The sequence below is a fragment of the Metopolophium dirhodum genome, chromosome 9 (assembly GCF_019925205.1).
Source record: "Metopolophium dirhodum isolate CAU chromosome 9, ASM1992520v1, whole genome shotgun sequence".
In the NCBI taxonomy this organism is placed as follows: domain Eukaryota; kingdom Metazoa; phylum Arthropoda; class Insecta; order Hemiptera; family Aphididae; genus Metopolophium; species Metopolophium dirhodum.
This window is the reverse complement of record NC_083568.1, coordinates 27,730,366-27,747,578: the sequence shown is the minus strand read 5'-3', so window position 1 is coordinate 27,747,578 and position 17,213 is coordinate 27,730,366. Positions and strand designations below refer to the sequence as shown.

General features: G+C 28.4%; 1 protein-coding gene across 1 annotated transcript; it reads left to right on the top strand.

Moving 5' to 3' along the window:
- Positions 1 to 1,159: 1,159 nt before the first annotated feature.
- LOC132952613 (rho GTPase-activating protein 12-like) lies at positions 1,160 to 17,006 on the top strand. Its single transcript, XM_061024948.1, has 13 exons — positions 1,160 to 1,745; positions 3,236 to 4,292; positions 5,793 to 5,915; positions 5,998 to 6,225; positions 14,135 to 14,337; positions 14,432 to 14,495; positions 14,574 to 14,717; positions 14,784 to 14,978; positions 15,062 to 15,164; positions 15,469 to 15,606; positions 15,665 to 15,979; positions 16,361 to 16,466; positions 16,536 to 17,006. The coding sequence occupies exons 2-13, from the start codon at positions 3,264 to 3,266 to the stop codon at positions 16,705 to 16,707; spliced, it is 2,820 nt and encodes a 939-aa protein (XP_060880931.1). The 5' UTR covers positions 1,160 to 1,745; positions 3,236 to 3,263; the 3' UTR covers positions 16,708 to 17,006.
- Positions 17,007 to 17,213: the final 207 nt, after the last annotated feature.

Genomic DNA, 17,213 nt, shown 5'->3' with positions numbered 1-17,213 from the left:
TATGCAGAGGTTTTTGCATTGATTTTTTTGAGATATTGAATTAATAAGCCGTGAAGAACCAAAATACTACTTTATAGTACTGTGTATACCCATAATTGTATAAAAATATCTTGAGAGTATACAGTGTATAATGTACCTAGTATACCCTATGGGAACACCCTTGGTTATATGTACAAAACATACCAGTAAAAGTTTTATTAAGTGGAATTGAAGTAAAGCAACGATGCCCAAATGTCCAGGGACCATTTACTCAAATATTAAAAAATCTAAAATACTAAAAATTTGAACACCTCATATTACAAATTACAATACATGGCCAAACCAGAACGAGGTTAAGGTCACTGTTATAATGAAATGAAAATTCAAGCCAAAACCACTAAAACTAATATGGTAGACATTTTTGGAAAATGTATTGCAAAATTAGACGATACAAGTTAGATGCCACCTGCATGTGGTTGTGTTATTAGGGTGTCGTACGGTGTGCAGATTATAATAGAAATAGTAGAAATTAGTTTTGTTATTTTTTTTTATAAATATATAAATGGTTCTAGTACCTAATTAATATGTTATAGTGGTAATTTTACAGTATACCTATTTACTTGTTTCAAATCTTAGTAAAGTGTACCATGTATTATGATTACCTCGGATATGTCGTGTAGGACGGAGTGACGGACTACAATATCTTATAATATTAGTCGGTGACGTGAATTATATTCTGTCCGTCGCTATAAGCAACGTAATATTATTATGTAATATATTTGGAAGTATACAACAGTTCTATATTTTCCAAAAAACAGTAAGTTAATGTCCATGAATGTCGAGTGCACAGACTTCTATACTAGTATAGAAGTCTGTGGTCGAGTGTAATCTTTTATCTACGGTCTTTTATCAGCAGCAGGCTGTCGGCAACCAGCGGGACTCGGTTGTACTCGCCGACTCGGCAGTCTGTACCACGGAATTATCATGAATTCATGAATTATCTTATCTATAAAAAAATAGATTATAGTCCTTGGTCGGGTGTCGCCATAATATTGTCGGGACGAGAAGTTGATCGCAACGCCATCTGACGATTGTTAAAAATAGTAGACTTGCGTCACCGTCACGAAATCAATGCCACAAAACTAAATAATGTGACGATAATAATATCAAAATAATAAAATCACATTTCACCCGCGGCTATAATAGCAGGCTGTCATTGCACAGTCGCACTGTACCCTGTAGATCGCTCCTCCTCCTGTTCCTCCGCAACGATCAGCTCGGGCGGTGTAACACATTCGTGTTTCGCAATTTATTCGCACGCAGAAGTCGCGTAATCGGCCGCCGTCCGCCGTCCACAACACTACCGTCCAGCGTCGCCCGTCGTCGCGTACCGTCGCAGGATAACAACAACAACAACAACAATAATAGTAATAATAATAATAATGTATATTGTATAAAATAATATTATGCGTATGACGACGATGTCAAACGGTCGATTAGAAACGATAAATCGCACAGCAGTGAGTCACGTCGGCCGCGTATGCGTCCGGTTTCGATAGAACCGTTCCGTCATTATAATAAATTGTCATCGTTTATCAATATTATATTTTGTTATTACTATCATCGTTATTATTTTGTGTTGGTGTTGATTTTTCTCTCCCGGTTATATCGTCGGTACGCGATAACCCCATCCGCCGCCGTCGTGCATCCAGAGGATTTGGACGGCCAAGGTCGTGTTTCCGATGGGATTTTCGAGTGACATTTTGGTGAGTAGTAAGAAATCGTTTTGCATCACGTCTGGCGGTTACGGGCGGCCGTGAAGCGTACATGTGTCACTGGTCTTAGTTCGGGGTTGGGTCCTGGACGTGTTCCCGTCACAGGTTTATTTTGTGATTTCCGTGCCGAGATCCACTTTTGTCCCCTTCCCAGGTCAACGGCTCAACGAACATCTAAAAAAAAAATTTAAAAAAAAAAAACCGTTCAGCTATTTACTCGGTTTATTGTTGAGGACTGAGGTACCCTACGTCAGATGACGATGGTATCGACGATACTTGACACATCTACGGTAATTCACCTTCTTATGTCTTATTATTGGTTGGTATTGGTGTTCTCGTTGACGCTTCTTGCTAGATCACACAATATTAATTGTGTTAGTGTCATTTATACAAGAATTTGTTAGGCTATTGATAAATTCAAAAAAATAATTGCATTTCAACCCCGAATTCTTAAATGTACAGTCGTACAAGAGATTGGTACCTGTCTATAGTTTACTAGATTAGGTTATACAGGTACTAACCAATTTTATTAGTGTGTTCTTCGATGTTCTAGATGATTGTTATAAAAATCATTTGGTTTCTCTTGAAATAGGTAGGTAGGTTGTACACTTATACCTAATGATAATCAAAATATTTGATTTAGGACAGCGGTTTATAATATTTTGAAGTATGCAACCCCTGACAAAAGACTTAAAACAGTAAACACCCTTCTTAATTTTCTCTCGAAAAAACTTTTATTCACCTTGTAGTTTGAACTAATGGCCTTTAAAATATAATTCTTGTAATCTTGCCAAAATCAAACGTTATGCTCTACATGGAAGTAATTTAATGGATTGTAAAACTTGTTGGTAATTTTCAAAGCAAAATTTAAAAATTTGTAATGACAATGATAACGTATGAAAACGTAAGTATATATATTTTATATTCAGTTGACTCTCAGTAGCTCAAAGTTCAAGGAGAGTTCAATAAATTTGAAATATTAAGAATTCCAAGCTAATAAAAATCATAAGTTGTTATGAGCAATTTAATAGAATTCTTTTTGTTCCGTGTAGTTCTTTAGATACCTATTAAGATATTTATTATGAAGCAAATTTTTTTTTATTATTTTTATGTATAAAAATGTAATTAAAAGTTTAGATGAGCTGAGTTGTCAATTAATTTAAACTTTAAATGTTTATAGACTTCTCTCACAAACTTTAACATATCAGAATTTTCAGAAAAAATACCTATTCTGTTTTGGAATATGAAATAAAAAAAATGTACCTGTGTTGTCTTTCAAAAAAGTAAAAAAATGTTAGAACAATAAAAAATATTAAACTAAAATTCTTGTAGCATGAATTACCTCTATCTATGTAAAAAAATATATTTTCAAAATGTCAAAAATCGCTTAACACCAATATACATTATAATTTATTTTGATAAAATATTTGATTTCTATAGATTTAATAATAATTTTATTAAACATTTTTTTTATATTTTAGGTGTCAAATTTACAATGACTGTGGCACAATGGATATTTCCGACACAAAGGTTAGGGTTCTCTATGACTTTGAGTACAAGACTAGAGAAAACAAGTGTGTATCAATCAAAGAAGGCGAAAAACTACTTTTATTGAAAAAAACTAACGATGATTGGTGGCAAGTTATACGCAGTTCAGGCCAGCCATTTTATGTTCCAGCTACCTTTGTTAAAGAAATTCCACGAGCCCCTAGCAGGCCTAGTTTATCCAAGGGCGAGGAGAAAATTATAGTAGAAAAACCACAAGTGCTAAAACGTACTATTTTTGAAAAACCTTTAACTCCGTCCTATGAAAACATTCCTTTAGAAAACACAACTGTTTTAAGTGTCAATGACTTGAATGTTAATGATGTGATAAGTGATATTAAACGAGTTGATATTCAAAATGAGAATAACATATTGTCACCAGTGTTAAACAGAAAAAATAAAACTGTAGTTACAGTTAACCAAGAAAATTCTGGCTATTGTCAGGTGAATATTAAAAAATGTGATATTAAAGAGCAACTTTCATTACAACTGTCTAGCTCCTTAGAAGAACTGGCTCAAGAAATTGAGCTTAAATCGTTGCCTTTGAACAAAAATACATTAACTTACGAGCCTTCTAAAGTGCAGAACTTGCTAGAAAACATTCGCAAGCCTGCTGTAATATCGATTCAAAATCTAAAAACCATTGAAAACCCTGACATAGGTAGTAATGGACAAATTCCTAAAAATAAACTTTGTTATACTGGTAGCTTTAAAACAAAACATGAACGTGATAAATGGGCCAAAAACATAATGACCAATGAAAATATTATTGAAGAAAACAAACCAGATGATGAAGAATCAGTTATGATTAGTGATTCTGTTTTATCAAAATCAATATCTACACCTGATGCACATAGTACTAGTGCAGATCTCACAGGTGGATCAACGGATAGTCTATTAGATGGTGACTCATTGGGCATTACTGATAGCGATCAAGATTCGTTGAGATTGCATGGATCTAGAAAACGAACATCTTTGGCCAGGAATCGTAGAGTAAGAATTATAACTTGAAATATTTATTGTTAGACCTTTAAAAAAATTCAAAAAATTATTATTAAGGTTGCAATGTATTATAGTACCTTAGCAATTAAGACTTAAGAGTGATGAAGCAACTAACCTTTGCACTAAACTAACATATAAGCAAATTAGGTATTGTACTTATCTAATGATGACAAATAATAGTCAGTCATAGTATCAAATTGTTTAAAAAAAATAGGTAGGCCATTAAACCATTTTGGTTCAAATCAAGGTTGTTTAAAATATAAATCTATAGTTATACACTAGTAAGAATATTATTTTGTATGACATTTGTAGAATTTGAGTTAATTGTATTTTAGTTTTATAGGAACCAGACTGAAATATTTAACTTCATAAGAAATTTGTTGATTAAAAAATATGTTTTTAATAAAAATTATTTGGACATCAAAGTTTAAATTTCTGTTTAGTAAGATTTTAAGAAGTTCCCTAGAAGTAATATAGTTTTGCAGATATTATTTGTAGATAATACATATATTAAAAGTACGTCATTGTGTCAGTTATTTATCCAATTTAGATTACTATAATCACTTTATCTTCATTTAAAATACATGTTTATAGACTGTGTTTTTGAGTGTATACTCTAAACTCCATTATCAATAAGGTATAATTTATTTGTTTATTTAGGTACTAAAACACTAGGATATTAGTTTGAACTTCTTGGTACTTGTTTAAACTCTTTATATATATATATTTTTTGAGATTACAGTACCTACAAAGACTTATAGCTCAACAGTTAATACATAGCATAATATTCGTAACAAAGTTACATAAATATTAGATAAGTACAAATATTAAATTCATGGTGATCGGTGGAATCAAATAATAGGGAGACATATTAAGAGGTGTAATTTATAAAAGTTTATAGAACTGAAATAAGTGAATTCTAGAAATTAATTTTTTAATTTTTTTTAAGTTGAGATACGTTATTATCAAAATCAATTACCAATGATATACGATCTTCAATCATTGACAGCATATTAATACTGCAAAAGAGAATCCCTAACAAATTATTATTTCACCTATCTATTAAATATTTATAATTTACTATCACATCTACAAATATTTGTATTAAATAATAATTAATTTAATTATTAAAGTATAGTTATGTACTGAAATTCAAAAAAGAAGCTGATTCAAAGACATGGCTCTAAATTGGGATGTTATATTATTCAACTATTTTCACTTGGCATAATCAATTTTGTACATGTTACTTTCACAATATTATTTTCATTGCGCGTTAAACAGGCTACTCTATATAAAAAAAAACTTAGGAAAACAATATTCGCCTGGTTTAATTAACCGTGAAAATCAACTGTATTATTTTCTCTTGCAGTTCGATTCATTTTAAGTGATCATCGTAGTTTATTTTTTTATATTAGATACATTGACCCAATTTTTATTTTATTTACACTTTTGCTTATGTTTTCTGTATTAACATTTTATTTTTATTTCTAGGTGGATTCTTATTCTAAAAGATATCCAATACGAAATTCTTCACCACCAATTCTAGATGTTACTCCAGGCCATGGTGAACCATTTGAACGTACCTGGTCTTCCCCTAAACACCGTACAGTTGATGTATGATATTTGTAATGTACACTAACATAGATATATAATATATTCTATAATATTCATAATTTTTATTTTACTATGAACATAGGAGGACAAGATAAGTGGACATAGTAGTGCTGGGACAATTAATTCGGGTAGTCAAAGTCAAAGTTCATCTCCATTAGCTGAATTGGATGAAGAATATGAGCCTAATGATAATACTCCACCTCTAAAAACAAAAGTCAAACCTATTAGTGAGACACCTGTGGGATGGATAATGCAAGCTGATCCAACCTCTGGATTACCATGTTTTGTAAATCAGTCAACTGGAGCAAAGGTAAAAATAAATTTCACAGAATATAACATAGAATACTATGACAACATCACATTTGTGCTAAACATAATTTTACTGATAAGAATCCGAGATAAAATAAAATTAGTTGCTAATTTAGCAGTTGTTGTGTGCGCACGTAATTTTGTTGTCTTGTCTGTATTCGGTTTTTCTTATGAGTAGTTTAAATAGTAAACTGTATTGTACTCATATGGTGATAGGTGACTTACCTATAAACTTATTTATTATGGCTAATGCTAATGCTATTGCTGTATTCATGCTTTGTGAATCTTGATGTTCCTATCAAATGTGATGGATGTTCACTGATGGCTCATAAGAAGTGCTCTGGTCTATCTACCCCTCTACCAAAATACCTTGAAATGAAAAATAGATTGAAATTCCTCTTTTTTTGGCTGTAATTAAGGTCTCAAAGAAATTCCAAATTCTTATTAAAAACTACTTGTTGAAGTGGATAGTTTTAACAAACTTGGTTAGTAATTTAAATTGTTCCAATAATATCCTCATTAATTAAATTAATAAATAATGAACATAGTAAATGGACTAATAATCTTATTTTCTATTATGTCCATGAAGTAAACTGATCTTAACTAACCTAAACCGGAGAGATTATCTTCTGATATTAAATAGGTAAACAATATAATTGCGTCTATTATGGTTGATTATAAAATTATAATAATATAATAATATAAAATTCTTTCTTCTTGGTTGTTATCCACCCTGTTAACAACATTCAATCTTAACTATTTATGATTCTGAAACCAATGTGTTTGAACACTTAAACATTTTATACGAATAATGTAAAAATGTAAAAAAATTGGATCCAGAGTTTGAATATTCTTAATATTTTCTTTGTTTATGACCTTATTATTATTTATGTTACTATTGCATTTTGAAATGTTATATAGGTATATAAAAATGATTGGTACTTTTTGATTACATCTCATGTACCTAATAGAATTCAGATTTTAATTTTTTAAATTAAATGTTGTTAAATGTATATTGATGAATGTATTTGGTATAGATAAGTTTTAGTAGTTCAGTATAACACAATGAAAAGTAGATAACTACCAACTTAATTATTGACAAGTATATAGTTGATAATGTCATTTTGAACTTAGTTTCGGTTTAACATTCAATGAATGAATATTAAAACTTATTTGTACGAGACAATACTATGTCATATTTAATATATTTAGAATTCCAATATGTTAAAATAAATTGTGGAATTTTGACGTGACATTTTGTAAGTTATATAATAAATAAAATTTGTATGGTTTTACTTTAAAATATATTGATGTATTTTATCAATCTCATGCGTTGGCCAGAAAGAGAAAAAAACTGTGTACTAGCATCAAAATCCTTCTAAATTTTTTAGTTGATCTGGTACAATTTCTTATTAAAACTATTTAATTTTTATAAATTTGTTACATAATTTGGTAACAATAATATTGATTTGATGCGTAAGTGTATACTTATAATAATTTATCATTCAAAAACATGTATGATAATTTGATAAATTGATAAATAATAATAAATTATGAAATAAATTGACTATAAGTAAACTATTATTTTATTTCAATTATGTGACTATTTAGTATTTACTTAATTAAATTTGAATTAAGTAAAGACAATATTTACATAAGTAAACATTACATTTATAGGTAATGACTAATGCGTGGGTAAGGTAGATGCAGTAGTTTTACCATCAAGAAAACCTTGAAGATAGATGAATTATTTATAGAAATAACAAGTATTAAAAACGTCATAACTTAAAAATCTAGACTATGATTTCATACATTAATTTTTAATTTTAAAGTTCAAGAAATTCTGGTAATTTTTTTTAAAAAAACCCATGTCAATACAAGGTTACAATAAAGTATATATACATTTAAACAGTTTCAAGTGGCCAATTTGTATAGATAGATCCCACCAAGTGGTAGATTTACATTACGGTTACATTTAAAGTGGCCGTATTATAGTATGAGGTCACCTTAAATAGATGAATGTATAGACCTATAAACTGAGATCTATGGTCAAATGTCGCTATAACCAATATTTCTACTGCATATTATAAATATGTTATCACAATTAAAATTAAACTAATCATTTTTACATTCTAAAACCATTTCTGAGAAAAGATGTTTGTTTGGCACTTTTTTTACATTTTTTTTAAAATAAAAAATGATAGTGTTTTTGCAACCTTGCCAATTATATTTTTTTACAATGAACTTCAAAATGTATTTGGTGCAAATTAACATATTTAACTCTAATAAATTACTGTGGCCAGATTTGATTTAATAATCATTTATTCAATCTAATTTTCCATTTTACTTTTATAATTGAATCAGGGAATCGTGTATGCACAAATATGTGAAAAGGGGTATTGTGTTTAGGAATGCAAAAACGCTGTTTTGTTGTAGAAGTTTGGCGAAAATGATCAAACTAGAGCTGTTTTTATAGGTAATAAGAATAACAATTTTATGTATAATCTGAACCTCAATAGTATGTTTACAATATATATACGTACAATGTGAAATCTGGACGAAAATATAACTATTTTTAATAATCATTTAAGATTGTCCAGTAAACATCATGAGTTGATTACATTACGTTCCAAAAATATTTTATTTTTATTTCAATTATTAATTTATGAAAATCTTAGGAAGTACTAAGTACTGTAATCGGATAATACCTATACATTTTTTTAGATTCTGAGCAGTGAATGTAGGTATTCAATCAATTATTTTTTGAATATTTTAAAGTAATTGAATAGTTGAACGAAAAATAAAGTTTTAGGTTCTGAGTGGAACGATGAATGTATTGATTTTACAATGATGTGTGTTTTTTTTATATTTTTTTATTTTTGTGTCTGTGTACACGGTTAGTAGTGTATCGAAATAATGCTTCGATTTTCAACTTCAGTATCTTGTTCGATGGGAAAGTGAATCTAGTTGGTATTTTTGGGAGGTCAAAATTTAAAATTCCCAATAGTTTTCAAAAGCGCCCGGAAAAACAAAATAAAAATTAAGGAAAAACGGGAATTTTTACGCAAAATTGGTTTTTGAGAAAATCGATTTTGGTTTTTGGTGTAACTCTAAAACAAATGAACGTATAAACATGAAATTTTCACAGGTTGTTTATATTTGCATTTTCTATACACAATACAATTTTAAAAATATTTTGATATGTTTTGAACTGTTTAGGAACATTTTCAGTTTCCAATTTTATTAGTATTTTCTATGGATGTCAATAAAACTTTATTTGTTGCGTTAAAAAACTTGAAAATTTAATACAAGGCTCCTACTATATTGTTACAATGATATTTGAAAAATATTAAAAATCCTTAGTCACAGTTTTTATTTATAAGCATTTAAAGTTCAAATCTTGACAAAATATGGAAAAATCACGAAAACTAGCAAATTATTTTGAGTTGAGTATTCATAAAAATTTTCTTTTTAAATCTAAGATTTGAAAATATAATATAAGATTTTCTACTTTTATCAAAAAAAAATGTCTACAAGAAAGTCAAATTAAATTTTTATGAGCGTTTGAAATTCACTTGATTTCTCATGTAACTATTTTCTTATTTTATTGTAATTAAAAAACGAATGACTGTAGATACTGTAACGATTTTCTTATTTTGTTGTAATTAAAAAACGTATGACTGTAGATACTTGAAAATTCACTGAATGTTTATATTAGCATTTTCTAAACACGATAAAATTTTGAAAATATTTTGACTCTTTTTGAGCTGTTTACGGACATTGTTGGTTTTAAATTTTTTTAGTTTTTTTTCTATAAATATCAATAAAATTTTATTTGTTGGGTAAAAAAGCGTGAAAATTTAATACAAGGCTCCTGATATATCGCTCCAATAGCAGTTGAAAAATATTAAAAATATATAGGCACAATTTTTTTTTATAAGCATTTAAAGTTCACATTTTGACAAAATTTATTAAATTTAAAATGTAATAATTATTTGTAGCTAAAAATTTATAAAATGTTCAACTTTTATAGCTTAGGATTGAAAATTTAAAACAAGGCTTCACGTAAATAGGTTATGTATAAATTACTTTATTCACAATAATAATATCATCAAATATACTTGGTAATATACTAATATCATAGGCTGACTGACCGTTTTCGCTCAGAATCGTTTTTCTTTTACAATGATATTATGTCATTGAATTTAAATTTAACACCATCCATTACAGTGACCCACATGTAACCTACTGTACAGCAGAGCAACATCCACTTACCTACCTTTTTTTTATTGTAACTAAAATAGTATGTATAATTGTAGATAAGAGACAAAAAGACGTATAATATGTTGTATGTGTTATTCCCGTCTTTCCAAACGCATAACATTAAGGTTTTTCTTTACGTTATAATAATCCATTACCAGCATTTATTGAAAAAAAAAAATGAAAGATTTAGTCAATCTAGAAAATCTTAATAAATAGTTCGAAAAGAATTAAAATACTTTGAACCTAACCTTGTATGGAAGAATAGAAGATTCTATTATAAAAATTTGGTAAAAATTTCGGTTATTTGCGGATTTATTTTTGAAAAACAAAAAAAATTTCGTTTAGGTATTCCCAAAATTTTTTTCCTATTATTGATTTTTTACTTATGACTGCCTCAAAGTACTAACTAGATTCACTTTTTTACCAGAAAATATATTGAAGTTTAAGGGCTGTATTCATGGTCGATGCTTAAGAATTAGTATACTTATAATATACTTATACATCATAATGCTCAATCTAATTTTGATAATTTAAAAAATAAAAAAAATTATCGGTAAAATTTATTAGCACATAATTTAAAGTCGACTGGATATTTTAAAACCTGCCGTATTTTTGCGAGACCAGTTATAGGATTTCCCATTCAATTTACTAAATTGCAAAAAAATATTATAGATAACTAACCTATATCATTGTATATTTCTTATATGGAATCTAATTAATTTTTTATTTTAATTGATTTACTTTGTTATTTAAAACAATACGTATATTTAAAATTAACATATAATACGCAAATAAGGCGCGTAAGACTAATATCAATATCATTGAATATAAATAAATAAATAATCATTATTATTTCTTGTAATATGAAACATGATAATTTTTTTCATTTTTGGTTAACCGAAAATTTTTATATGTACTAGGTACATCAAATAACAGTAATTATTGTGGCGGTTACTAAAGAACATTATTTGGGACGTTGTTAAAAATACGTCAATTGTTATCAAACATAAAGAATCCTCTGTTTAAAGTTTAAACTACCATTACTAATTACAATTTATTTTTAGATTCTGATTGGAACGATGAATGTATTAATTTTACAATGATTTTTTAAACAATTAAATTTTTTACTTCAGCTTCTTTTTTGGTAGGAAAGTGAATCTAGTTAGTACTTTGGGGGTCAAAGGTAAAAAATTCACGATAGTTCACTAAATACGACGGAAAAATAAAAACAAAATTAAGAAAAACAAGAATTTTAACCCAAAACCAGTTTTTAACAAAATTGATTTTATTTTTTGGTTTATTTAAAAATCGAATAATCGTAGATACTTGTATTACCATTTTCTATTCATGATAAAATGTTCTAACTATTTATAGACATGAGACTTTTTTTAGGTATTTTTTCATCATAACTGTCGATAAATAATTTTTTGTTCGGTCAAAAAACTCGAAAATTTAATATAAAGAAAGTTAGTGTAATTGAAAAAAAAGTTGGGCATAAATTGAAAATAAGTTAAAATTAGAATTTTTACCAATTTAACTAAATTCGTTAAAATTAGAATTTTCACTAATTTGACTAAATTCGTTAAAATCACAAAAATTTGCAAATTAGTTTGCCTTAAAAATTCATAACATTTTTTTATTTTTATTCTTATGGTTATAAATGTAATTTAAGATTCCTCATAAGTTTTTCTACCTTTATCTAACTAAAAAAAAAGTTTGCTGGAAAGTCATATTATTTGAAAATGTTTATGACTTTGGATTTAGTCATAATCAACAATTCCTCATCGAACGATTTTCTTATTTGCTTGTAATTCAAAAACGAATAACGGCAGATACAGCAAATTGACATTTTCACAAAATGTTTAATTTATCATTTTCTAAGCATGATAACATTTAAAAAAATATGTTGACTCTTTTCGAGCTAATTATAGACATTTTCAATCGTTTTATTTTTTTTTTATAAATATACAATTTTGCTGTGTAGAAAAGCTTGATCATTTTTTACAAGGTTCTTTTTTAAGTTGTTATAATAGCAGATTAAAAGTATTAAAAATACATAATTAGGCACGATTTTTTTATAAGCATTAAAAGTTCTAATTTTGACAAAGTTCATCAGAATCACGAAAACTTGCAAATTATTTGGTAGTTAAAAATTGATAAAATGTTAAATTTTTGTAGATAAAGATTAAAAGTAATTTATTGCATGTAACCAAAAAATCTAAAAAATATTTACACACATTTTTTTAAAGATATTTTAAGTTTTATTGTGTACGTAATACGTTATATTTAAATACCTAAATTAATTACGATTTTTAATTTTATTCAAAACTAATTTTATTAGAAACTTTAGAACTACAGCATACATTCATAACATAATAAAAAAATAATTCTTAAGCGCGTGTAAAAAATATTTTACTTTAAATTCTGATCGTCTGTAAAAATGTTTATTTTTTTCTTGACGGGACCTAAATATATTGTTTTAATATCCAAATAAAAAAAAACCCTAAATACTCAAATCATTTATAATTCGTTTGTATACTTGTGTTTAAAGGTTATAGACGTTTTAGTATTTTTAATATAAAATATATTTGTATTATAATAGGTTAAAGCATGACATTTAAATGCCAACACACAGGCACACAGCAAATACGACTGTGAACATATACCAACTACGTGGTGAATCTATTTTAAACATTTCACGCAGGTTACGTATAATATACATCGCTCTGTCGGTTAGCTAAAAGCACGATAGTTGTTGCTCGCTGTGCTGTCGTCGTCATCTCCGTTTTAATTGTATAATGTAAATTGTAATAAAAAAAAAAAGCAACTAATAAGTACCACGCACGAATGGATGTCAGTATGTGTCAATTAAACAGTGTCGCGTCGACTCTTGAACGCGTCGGTTTCCTTATCGACGACTATTATACTTCCCATGGAAGCGGACGTGGTGAGATGGTTGCAATGTCTACGGCACACGGTGGCCGAAGAGTCAGAACCGTGGAATTTGTTTAGTATTAACCGCGACTCCGTCTTGGACTCGACAATTGATAATTTATTCGATTTCGACTCCACCACCAGCGTTTCGGATTTTGAATATTATAGCATGGACCGGCAGCCGGGCGACGTCGACGGTTCGTTGTCGTTCGACGTCAACGATGACTGTACCATGCCGCATTCGGCCACAACAACGTTCCCAAACGATGAAATTTGCATTTCGTTTAGACCAAAGTGGTCTGACATAATGGCTTGGAAAAATGAGCTCATGGACAGCGCTTTGGACGGGATTTCGTCTGAAGACGAACAGGTGTTGTCCACACGCTCTATTTAAAAAATGTTCAAAAAATAATCTAACAATTTCATTAAGTTTGAAAAGTAAAAAGTCGTTTATTTGATTTATTTAATTTTCCCTACAGAGAAATACTGGGTCTCACTGAGAAAAACTCGTAATATCGTTATTAATTGTTACATATTATAAATAAATAATCATAAATTTAATAATACAATTATTTCATAATAATAATTAAAATTATGAATATATTACTTACTATTATATAAATAAATGCAAAAAGTCAGAAATTGTTGTTTATATTTTTAACCGCTTAATCACTGACAACTGTTCTAAACCAGTATATTTTGTTATGTTTTAGTGGCTCTCTTCAAAAGATTTTAAAGGTCGATCTTATTACTATGAAGAAAATAGTAAAGAATCATCTTGGACATTGCCTGAGACAAGTAATAGCAATGCATCTAATGCTAGCCCATCGTCTCTTAAAGTAGACTTAGAAGATTCTTCTTCGTCTTTGAAATCAAACAAAAGTAATAGTGAAAAAAATGATTCTTCAGATTTAAAGTAATTTTTATAAATGTATTTTATTTAAATGTATAATATTTTATTGTTGTATACATAATATATAAAATACCAACTGTTTTAATTTAATTTTTAGGAGCCCATCGTCACCTCAAGTAAATGTTCCTAAGAATTGGCCCCAATTATGGGATGGGCATATGGTAATTATTTTTTTTTATTGAATCATAAATTGATTTTAATTGTTTTTTACATAACTTATTAATTAACCACCTTTGTAGTGTGTATTGAAAGAAGGTCCTTTAAATCGAACTAAAATTACTGAAAACGGAAAGAGGCTTCGAAAGAATTGGACGATATCACATGTAATACTTACGGAATTATTTTTACTTTTCTTCAAAGACTCCAAATGTTTTGTAGCAATGGTAAATTATTATTCTGTTATCTAAAGTATTTTAATTCATATATTAATAAATATTTTTGTTTCATAGAAAAATGGTAATGGACGTCCAGAACTTTGTGTGGATTTGAATGGTGCCCTTGTGTATCCAGCAGACAAGGTATCGAGCCGTAAAAATGTCTACGTTATCAGTACTGTCTTAGGAACTCAGGTATTGTTCCAAAATGAATGTAACATCCAAGCTCAGTCATGGCTCTATGCAATACAAGCAGTTATTTCCAATCTGGTTAGTTATATATATAATAATCTATTAAAAAGATATATCATCACTAAATGCATGTTTGACTAAAATGTATTTATTATTTTTAGCCGTGTAACTTTGACAGATGTCCTCGTTCACCAAATACACGCACCAAAGACTTACTTGACGCTGAAAAAAAAAACAAACTAAATAGGAACAAATCCCTTAAATGTAAGTTCCAATTAAAAAATGTGTTGTTATTGTTTTTTTTTTACACTAGTTAATTTATTGTATATAGTCATATCCTGTAGTAGAGGGTCTAGATAATGAAACAGGGAAAACAGTAGAGTTTATCAATTGAGTTTAATGAATATTGCAGTTAGTACACTGGTTTTATTTTATCTTTTTTTTTTTTATGAACAGTCGTATTCAAATATTATATTTATCATTTCTATATTTGAATGTTATGGCATGAAAATGATAAGGTCTTGGTTTTATTTTGCAATTGATAATTTCATGACTATTTTTTCATTAGTAAAAGCAAAAGATGGCGGAAGTATGGAAGATTTGACATCAAATGTAGAACGTCAGACAAAAATAAAAGCCCGTCTACGGAAATTTTTTCATCGAAGACCTACGATGGAATCGCTAGTCAAAAAAGGAATATGGAAAGGTATTTGATAATTATTCATCCAATAATCATTTTGTTACATTATTGATTTTTAATTTAGATGAGAATGCATTTGGGTGTTTCTTGGAACATGTGGTTGGTACAGACCAACCACGCGTTCCAGCTTTTGTACAACGTTGTGTGGCAGCAATTGAGATCAGTGAAGAAAACTTAAAGACCGATGGTCTGTACCGCGCTTCAGGCAATTTATCTCAGGTGCAAAAGATAAGATTACAAGTTGACCAAAATAATCTATCAGTGATTGACCAAGAAGAGGATGTTCATGTTCTAACTGGCGCTCTTAAGCTGTTTTTCAGAGAACTCAAAGAACCTCTTATACCGTATCATGCTTTCCGCAAAGCCATTTCAGCAGGCAGTAAGTGTCAAGTTAATCTAACTATTTTTTAATTGTTTCAAGATTTCAATCATTATTAATATTTTAGAAATGTAATAATAATGGCTTGTACCATATTAGGTTACCATGGTATGTAACTTGTTGCATACATTCCCAGCTGGTAATTTATGTGTGTAATATTATGCCATGCTCTGCCATTCAATCATAATTTATTAAGTTCCACTTTGTCTCATTTGTTGTAAAATCTTATACTAATCTCTTATAGTGCAACTAGTCATCTTAAAAATTGAACTATAAAGATCATGGTGTTTACTATTGAGGACCTCTATCACACATTAATTAATTTATTAAATTTGTCATGTTTTGTTAAAATTAATATAATATCTAATATTTATTTTCCAGCAAGTCATAGTCGCAAAGACAAGTTATTACATTTTCGTGATATCACAAAATCATTACCTGGACCCAATTATGACACACTAAAGTTCTTACTAATACACTTATTGAAGTAATATAATTTTTCTAAATATGTCTATGATTTCAGATTTGTATTAATTAATAAATGTATTGTTTGTAGAGTAACAAGTTACAAGGAATTCAACCGGATGCACATTCCAAATTTAGCTATTGTTTTTGGACCAACCCTCATGTGGCCAGAAACTGAATCAACAAATATGGCAATTGACCTGATGCAACAAAATATGGTGATAGAAGCACTTTTAGCCGACTTTGATAATATATTCAAATAAAAACGTTCAGTAAAATATTAAAAAATCTGTACAATACCATTGAAAGCGTAACATTCCACAACGTTTCCATAATGTATTTTAAAAAAGGAATTATTTGTGTGGATATTATTTAATATAATGTACCATCGGAATCATTACAAGACAATATTTAAGACTGACACGTTTTGACATGTATTGCAGGAAATGTTGGATATTAATATGTTTATTTTTCTATGGAAATGATACAAATATGTTAACCAATTTTATTTTTTCTAAGTAGGGCTACTGTTTATGTTTATGTATGGTAGAAGTTATATAAATGTATATTTTTACTGCTACCAAGTACCTATAAATAGTTTGATTTTAGAGTATTTTTTTGTTTTGTGACTTCTATGTTGTATTTTGTAATGGTTAACAAAATACTCTCAAATTTTATCCTATTAGTTGTTTTTTTTTTATGTAAACATAGATTAGACTTATTTTTGTTACTGTTTCTTATTATTTTAGTTTTTATTTTAGGCATTTTT

Excerpts from the sequence above, each read along its gene's own strand:
- LOC132952613 (XM_061024948.1), top strand. The coding sequence starts at position 3,264 with ATGGATATTTCCGACACAAAGGTTAGGGTTCTCTATGACTTTGAGTAC. Across the intron at positions 5,916-5,997 it reads CTAAACACCGTACAGTTGAT|GAGGACAAGATAAGTGGACA; the intron begins GTATGATATTTG and ends CTATGAACATAG. Across the intron at positions 14,979-15,061 it reads AAGCAGTTATTTCCAATCTG|CCGTGTAACTTTGACAGATG; the intron begins GTTAGTTATATA and ends TATTATTTTTAG.